At 38.9% G+C, this 9040-nt stretch overlaps 1 protein-coding gene across 1 annotated transcript; it reads right to left on the reverse strand.

Annotated features, from left to right (window-relative positions):
• Positions 1–3629: 3629 nt before the first annotated feature.
• On the reverse strand, positions 3630–7440 carry Fshb (follicle stimulating hormone subunit beta). The gene is made up of 3 exons (NM_001007597.2): positions 7404–7440; positions 6579–6765; positions 3630–5060 (listed from the first exon to the last, which is right to left on the reverse strand). Exons 2-3 carry the CDS (start codon positions 6738–6740, stop codon positions 4830–4832), a joined length of 393 nt encoding a protein of 130 aa, NP_001007598.1. The 5' UTR covers positions 6741–6765; positions 7404–7440; the 3' UTR covers positions 3630–4829.
• Positions 7441–9040: the final 1600 nt, after the last annotated feature.

Here is a 9040-nt window from a genome sequence, read left to right on the forward strand (position 1 = left end):
TTTTGAGCTATTTGTTTGGAGTGAAGTCATTTCTGCCCTCTGTCTGTAAATGCCTAGGATAACCGACAGTCACATTGAGCCTAGGGATTCAAGGTATATCTTAGGAGATTATAAGGCTTTTTTTTTTTTTTATTAACTTGAGTATTTCTTATTTACATTTCGAGTGTTATTCCCTTTCCCGGTTTCTGGGCAAACATCCCCCTAATCCCTCCCCCTCCCCTTCTTTATGGGTGTTCCCCTCCCCATCCTCCCCCCATTGCCGCCCTCCCCCCAACAATCTAGTTCACTGGGGGTTCAGTCTTAGCAGGACCCAGGGCTTCCCCTAAGACTTTTTAATGAATGTTTTTTGGTTTTTAGATTAATTTCTTTGTTTTCTTTTTAAGCCATGTATCTCTGCCAAGTAACCTTTGCATTCATTTCTGACTCAGTATGATTTTATTTATCTTGTAATCATTTAAGAACATTTTTTTTTCTGTGTAAATTCCCAGTTTCCCTACCTCATTTGGACCACTGATTCTTATCAATCTGTTTAAAGTACAGTTCTTCAATCATTTCTGTGTTGGAAACGACAGATTTCTTCAACTGACTCATCGACACAATCTCTCTGAAGTAGGCCATGCTATGATGTTTATTCTACTGTTGCAGAAATCAGAACCAGAGAACGTAAGTAATTGTGCAGATGATATTTGCTAAAGATGATCCAGGAAGTGGTTATGGAGCCATTGACCACACTACTTCTAATGGGAAGGCTTGCAGTTTTGATCTCTAAAACTATAGGCAGAAAAAAATGGCTTTAAAAAATCACTTAAAGCACTCATTGCATTTTGCTAGTATTATACTACTTCCGATGTGTCATGGTACAGATGCAAGTCATATGCATCTAGACTGGAATGGCCATGGTGGATTATCAACACCCATTGTTTTAGCCATTGTTCTATTGCTGTGAACAGATGCCATGACCAAGGAAACTATTATAAGAGAAAAATTTAATTGGGAGTTTGCTTACAGTTTCAGAGGTATAGTCCATTATAGTCATGGCGGGGAGCATGTTATTATACAGGTAGCAGTGGGAACAGTAGTTGAGGGCTACATCCTCATCCATAAAGGAGGGAGAGAGGGAGGGATGGAGAGAGGGAGAGAGGGAGAGGGGGAGAGGGGGAGAGGGGGAGAGAGGGACAGAGGGAGAGAGAGTATTGGCTTTTGAAACCTCAAGGTCTACCCCTAGTGATACACTCCCTCCAACAAGGATACTTCCTCATCCTTATTGTCTTTGTAAATAATGTCACTCCCTGATGACTAAGCATTCAACTATAACCTATGGGGGCCATTCTTATTCAAATTCCCACAATGATAGTTTCTTAGCTTTCATTATCAATGTTTGGTTTTTAAGTTTTTTATGAAAGCATTTAATATATCATGATACTCTTATCTCTTTCCTATTTCTATCAGCCACTACTCATCATTGCCAGGCCCTTTCCCAGGTTCATGAGTCTTTGTTTTTGTGACCCATTTATCTAGGGAGATCTGTGTGACCATTGGGTTGTAACTGTCCAGGGGAGTCTGGTAGGCACACTGGTCAGTACACAACCAAAGGCAATGACTTAGTTTCCCTAAATCTATCAATAGCAAAGTGTTCATTAGTGAGAGATTCAGCTCTTTCCTCGTCCTTGTTCAACAGGCCCATTCATGTGCAGACTCAAGGCAGGTATCTATAGCTGTTATGAGTTCATGATCACAATGGCTGGGTTTTTCACAGAAGATGCCATTTTACAACTTTTACATTCCTTCTACCCCTCCTTAGCAGCATTCCTAGAATCTTTCAAGGTATGTGATAAATGTCTCATTTATGGGTGAGTCCTTATGTGTCCTTTATTCTCAGTGCCTGATGTAGCCATGAGTCTCTGCATTCAACACCATTCTGGGGAAAGAGAGGCTTCTCTGATGAAGGCTGAAATCACATCTGCGTAGGTGTAGAAACATACAAATATTTAGAAGACAGTCTGGTACTTTGTTAATGTACACAAACAACATTTAGTCCCCTCCTAGGGTCTAGGAACTCCCCCATATTACACAAAGTTTACTATACATGGATTTCCTTTTCTGGAATGAGTCTCACATTCAATCAAAGAGTAGTTGGTTACCTTCTATCCTAGTTTGATTTTCTGTTGCTATGGTAAACACCACAGACAGAAGCAATTTGGGGAGAAAAGTATTTATTTCATTTTTATAGGTTGTGGTCCATCATTGAGAGCATTCAGGACAGGAACTCAAAGCAGGAGCTTGAAAGCAGAAACCAACAGAGGAAAGCTACTTACTGGCTCTGTATAGAAGGTATTCTAAGCTTGGTTCCAGCTTGAGTTTTCTGTCTCATGAAACTCAAGTGTGTGGTATCTTCCAAAATAGGCTATTCTGGCTTCAAGACATTTACTTTCCATAGTTTAAATACCCCCTTCATTTTAGTTAATGCTTCTCTTTTGCCTTCGTATCCCTCCCATTCCCAATTTCCTCCCAATAAACTTTTCTACACCCTGTATTTCCCTTTGCTTCTTTCATATTTAATGCAATTTTTATTTCCATCTCTGAAAAACTTGTGTGCCATAGAGAAGGAAGGCTACCATAAGAGCCCAAAGACCAGGGTTCTAATTCTAATTCTCTTGTGAACAGCCTTTGTGACCTATCTGAATGCTTATGTGCCTTCCAGATTAGATTTCATTCTTGTTGAGATGGTATAGTGGTTTGAATGCGAATAGCTCCCATAGGCTCATAGAGATGAATGTTGGTGATCAGGGAGTGGTATTATTTGAACTGATCAGGAGGTATGACCTTGTTGGAGGGAGTGTGTCACTGGAAGTGAGCTTTGAGAGTCTTTCTCTTCCTGGTGCCTGTGGATCTGGTTGTAGAACTCTTAGCTCCTTCTCCAGCAACACATCTGTCTGCAAGCTGGCGTGCTACCCACCACAATAATGGACTAAACTTCTGAAACTGTTAGCAAGCCCCAGCAGAATACCTTCTTTTATAAAAATTGCCAGTCATGGTGTCTCTTTACTGCAGTAGAACATTGACTAAACAACAGGAGGTATTAATGGACATTCAAGGAGGTAATTATATCATGATAGAGGAATCCTGGGAATAAGATCTATCATTTGGATGAATATAGAGCAAAAGGGCACCTTCTTTGAAACACAGAGAGGGCAATTGCTAGACATCACGTGTGCTGGTGTCTTGCTTTTAAGCCCCTGTCATCTAGAACTATGAGTAATCCATTTCTATTGTTATCTTACCTTAGACTAACTCAACTAAGACAATGATCTTGTTGATTCAACGTTAACAGCTGCAACTCTTCCATTGCCAACAGTGAAGAAATGAACCAGAGAGCCTCCAGTATCTCTGTGCACTCTTCTTTCTCTGTTTTCCCCAACATTACACAAAAATGATTTAAAAATGATAGGAAGCATAACACCAAAATGATTTTAGAAATGCAGAAAACATTGAATTTTTCCAAAGATGAAAATAAGTAATTTTTGTAGAAACACTAGGAATTATACTTAAAGGCTTTTCCTAGCAATATTATAAACATATTGACATGTAGGTAGGTAATATGTTTGTATATAAAACAATGAAACTTTGACTTTCATCAGTAGCACTTTTATTAAAAAAATAAGATTTAAATAAATTAATCAAACATCATAACTGTGAAATAGGTACATGATGAAAAGAGTTAACAGCTTTAAAAGAATTTGACTCATGATGTATTTGAAAGGAACAAAAGATTAAGGAGAATGTGGATAGGTAAAAGAGAAGCAGGGGGTCCTAGAAAACAGCAGTTTTCCCTCACGGTTAATTTTATATAACCATTAATTTATACAGGTGTATTTGTAGGCAAGTTAAATGTATTTAATTAATCACTGAAACTTCTTTGAAACCCACTTCAAACCCTTCTCTCACTGCATGGGAGAGAAAGCTGGTTAGATCACCTATCAAACACTTTCACTGTTGTTTTCTTTGATTCCAAGGGAGTTTTGCAGAATCCTAGCAGCATTTGATCATTTCTTAAAGTAATGAATAAATGTAGACTATATTCACAGTTCCAAATTAATTTTTTTCTTTTCCTTTAACTAAAGAACTTGGTGGCAATACCTTGGAAATTCTGAGCTTGGTTACTTCCTCTGTCTTCATCTGCATAGAACAATCCACAAATGTTCAACCCTGTCTCAATACTCCACATGCTTTGGAAGAGTTGAGTATCCTAACCTTGTGGAGGACAGCTTTCCTCAGCCAGCTACGTCAGCATTTCCTGGCATATGTGGCAAGACTTGCCTTTCTTTTCCTTAAGGAAACCATTGAGTTTCTCATTGAATTCCATGCAGACTTTAGACCTTTCGCTTGCAATCATGCTGGAGTCTTTAAAAGTCTGATGGCTCTGAAAAGCAGATGGTTATGCTAGGTTTAGTTCTTTCACAGATTTCCACTTTCCTTTCCTCCCTCTGGACTCATGCATCCCTTTGTCTAAAGGAAAGGGTTGCTCTAGAAGATTCCTAAGATTGCTGAAAATTAAAGCCTCCAACCCCCCCGCCCCAAGCTGTGAGTTGAGAGTGAATGACTTAGATAATCAACAGTGTGGATGGAGGGAAAGATGAGTGGTATAGAGTCCTGGCCCTGGCACTCCCAGTCCTGAGCTCCTCCTCACTACCTGTCAGTACAGTGGACAATAGTGGAGCCGATGGTCCCTAAGGCAGTGGTTTACAGCCCCAGTGCAGAGCAGACCCAGACATTTTGGATATCATGGTCCTTCAAGACAAGGGTGGGTGAATGGCAATGTCCATTGTTCCTTATTCTTTCATTTCACCGAAGGAGCAGTAGCTGGGTCCCAGGCCTCTTACAGTGCAGTCGGTGCTGTCACTATCACACTTGCCACAGTGGCATTCAGTGGCTACTGGATATGTGTAGAGGGAGTCTGAGTGGCGGGCACAGCCAGGCAATCTTATGGTCTCGTACACCAGCTCCTTGAAGGTGCATACTTTCTGGGTGTTTGGTCTAGCTGGGTCCTTATACACCAGATCCTGAGGAGTTCAAGGAAGGGAGGATGAGAATATATAATATATGTAATTTGAAGTTTTTGTTCATTTTAATTAAAATGAGACCGTAATTTAATTCTGCATGCTGTCACATTTAACTATTAAAACCACATAACCCCACAGACCACCTATGCAGTGTCCTTTATTTTCCAATTCTTCTGGAATGCTCGCTAATTGTTCTGGAAGTCTTACATAAAATGCAAGTAATTTCTTTCATAATTTCTATGACCATATCAGAGTATTAGCTATTTGTCAAAATGCAAAGGTACTTTGACTATCAATATTGAAGAATGTTGAAAAGAGACATAATGATTTAGAATTTTGGTTGCCTTTTCATACTTAATTGAAAGATATATTAATGACAAATTAAACTACAAATTTTAAAGCTTAACTTTCAGGAAATGTATACATTGTTTCGCATTTATAAAAAAGTAAAATAATATGATATGAATATTAATGCTTATCATTATACAATCAATGTATACATTATATAGTATATGTTTATGAACTTTTGTAACATGCTAATCATTCCACTGCTTAGCAGACAGTTCTCCCCTTTTAAATGATATTTACTTTGTAGTGCTATTACCTTCCAAGGACATATACTTTGCATATAAGAATTTCTTTAAAAAACAACACATTTTTCCTTCTAACACTTTCCAGTGGACAGTCTATTTGTGCTGAGGGAAGAAAATGAAGCTGTTGTTCTTTTTATTTCGGTGCCATGTTACTTCATTGATAGCCGTAGACATGGGCAATACATTGAAGGGAAGTAGAGTTTGATCAAACTATTTTATCATTAAATAAAGTGCATCTCATCAGGAAGTTCTACTTTTCTGTTTGTGATGTGGGATTCTAAACGAATGACAAGGTAACATGGGTTAAAAGGAGGCTATTGAGAACTCTCTCTTTGCTTGTGTTAATGCAAAGAAGCAGTGTGAATTCAGGCTAGTGACTTAATGCCTCTGTGTCTCTGTCCTCTCAAAGGCTTAAGGTGGAGGTGGGCTTGTGAATCTAAAGAGCCTGCCAGAATTGATTGTGCTATCAGGCTACTAGTAGTAGGCAGCTAAGTGCAAGCAGATCTAATGACAATTTTTATAAGGTGCTATTTGTGTCTTTCTGTGACATAGATTCATATTTGAAATTATCTCTATGTCAAAGTCAAGACTGTGATTATAAAACTTGCCTACATAGAAAATACTGTAGTTCTTTATGATTGAATATACGATTTTTCTACATAGAAAATATGGCATAGAAATAATTTCTATTTATAAATAGTTGGTATGTTACCAAGTATATCTAATTCTAAGATTTACTAAGTTCATCCAAATCAAATCCCAGCCTCAAACTGACATTGTAATTATGAACCCGTTCACAACCCAGTATTAACTATAGAACTTGTACTATTGCTTAGGAAATTAAAACATTGATAAAGTAGGAATTCATCAATCCTGGCTCATATAGCTTCCCAGCCCCCTGCCTCCAGCAGAGCACAGGACCTACCCTGGTGTAGCAGTAGCCCTCACACCAAGTGGTATTGATGCTTATGCAGAAACGGCACTCTTCCTTCTCTACTGAGATGGTGATGTTGGTCAGTTCACAGCTATGGCAGCAGACTGCTCTCAAGCACCAGAGTAGGATGCAAAGCTGGATCGACTTCATCATGGCCAGGTAAGTCAACAGCTATGTCCTGGTAGCAATAGAGAAATCAAATAAAAACACAGTGAAAACTGACCAGTTGAGAAGCAGTTAACCCACTCATCTTTCTCAAACATTCTGCTCAAGCACTGATTTTTTTTTTTTTTTTTTACTTTTTGCTTCATGGACCAATAATCCTCATTGTTTGGTGTGGTGTGGTGTGGGATGGGACTATGGTAGAGTAAAGTAGATTCAAATAGATCAAAACTCCAGTATGACGATTTAACCAAAGCAGTATTTACAGATGGAATTATTACTATCTTAAAGTGATTACTCTAATCAGATAATTGTGATCCTTATATTTTCCAATTCATTAACAGTTTTCTAAAGAGTAGTTTGTTTAAAATTTACACGTTGTAATTGCGTCTTTGTTATCACAATTTAAACGTCTGTTTCTGTTTGTCTACATCTGTTGATGAAAAGTCTATGTCAGAAGCTAGGCAAACTGCTCTGTAAGTCAGATTCTTCATAACAGCACATTGACCACATACAAGAAGCCAAGTTAGCAAGAGTAAGTTTCTATACAGTGACAGAGAATCAGTGACAGAGACGTCTCATCCCTTCTTTAAATCCCAAAGATCTGCAATCTTCAGAGTACCTGTCCTTGCTGCACCAAGTGCTGAAACTCACCTGTGCAGTTGGCTATCTCTCCTGGGGAAAGCTGAACACTGAATCAAGTCACACCTGATCTTTTATACAATCCTAACACCCCATGGATTTACTGGGTGTTAACGTGACCAATACCAACACAAAGCCCGTTGAAAGGGAATCATTGTTTAGACAGACAGGGAGATCAAGCCTCGCCAAAGCAGTCTAAATGCCACAGAGCAGAAAATGCTCTTAGTGATGATGGTTTCTGTACAAACCGAATCTGATATGGCAGCACACCCACTCCTTCACCTTGCTAAATTAGATGTGCCTCTAGAGTCTAGACTGTTCTTTCTGATCTTTAACTTGAAGAACTCGGAATCCTTTCTGAGCATTGCTTTGGCTCCACTGAGAAAGGACACCAAAATATGTCTAATTGACTGGTCCAAGAACAGACTGAACACTCCAAGTGGATGAACAGATAGGAAACACTTCTGCACCTTATTCCTATGGGCTGTGTCTTTCCTTATGACCACATTCAGCTCTCCTGGTCTCAATCCCCCCTTTTCTTATGCTTTATGAAGAAGGTGAACGTTGTTTGTTATTCCCGAATTATAACACTGATGAATCCCACCAGATCTCTGCATGTGATGTCCTCTCTGTCACCAATGTCCTTGCTTCTTTCCTGTCTCTTCTCCCTCTGCCCCCAAAGTTCTCCAACCTTTACCACACAGAGCTGTTTCACCTCTAATTTAGGGCCAAAGTTAAGGAGAGTTATGATCTCTACTTTCTGATTGTAGTTATTCATATACCCATTTCTTAAGTATTCTATGAACTCCATAGAGAATGAGGTTGTTTAATTCATTTATTAATTTGTAATATCCATTAATTAATAGTGTGGTTTGGAAACAAGGATCGATGGTTAAAAATGTGAGGGGAATGTGTCAGAAATATAACAGAGGTTAGAGTCCAATGTAAGTACTTTGATTTTCACTCTGTGTGATGTGATCCACTGTAGGACTTTGAGTAGAGAGTTTTATAATCTGCTCTAAAGGAATCCTTCTCATTACTGTGTTGCTAGTATAGAGAAACATGGCTAGAAGCAGGAAGATACTACTAGGATGGTTTGCAGTAACACAGGTAAGACATGTTGTTTGTTTGGGCCAATGTGGGATCAATGGATATTTTGAGTCACGCTACAACACTTTGAAACTAGAAAGAACATCACTGCTGGGTTGATACTGAGTGTGGAAGAAAGATGGGATGGCTAAGGATGTACAGTTTTGGAAAACCTAAGACATTCTGTATGTTGACCTTGATGTGTCTATAATACACTTACACAGACTGGTAAATTTAGATTTAGAGAAGCATCTTGACTGAAGGTGTAATTTTTGGAGTTGATGGCATGGCGCTGGATGAGATTACCAAAAAATAAGAATAGAATAGTTGAAACTGGTTAAACTCCAATATTACAATCTCAAGGATACAATGAGTCTTCTTCCTCCTTATCCTCCTTGTTTTCTTCTTCCGTCTTCCTCTCCCTTTCTTCCATCCAAATGAGGTTGAGAGGTGTCATTGAGGTGTGTATGGACTGAGGAGAATGTAGTGTCCTAGAAGCCAGGTAAAGATAATGTAACAGGGAAGGGGAAGTATCACGTAAGCCAAATGCTGCATAAGAG

This window comes from Rattus norvegicus, chromosome 3 (genome assembly GCF_036323735.1).
Source record: "Rattus norvegicus strain BN/NHsdMcwi chromosome 3, GRCr8, whole genome shotgun sequence".
NCBI lineage: Eukaryota > Metazoa > Chordata > Mammalia > Rodentia > Muridae > Rattus > Rattus norvegicus.

What these genes read in the sequence shown, in the direction of transcription:
- Fshb (NM_001007597.2), bottom strand. Translation starts at nt 6,740, where the DNA reads ATGATGAAGTCGATCCAGCTTTGCATCCTACTCTGGTGCTTGAGAGCA. An exon ending in AGGGCTACTGCTACACCAGG is followed by an intron (nt 5,061 to 6,578) that starts GTAGGTCCTGTG and finishes TGAACTCCTCAG; the next exon opens with GATCTGGTGTATAAGGACCC.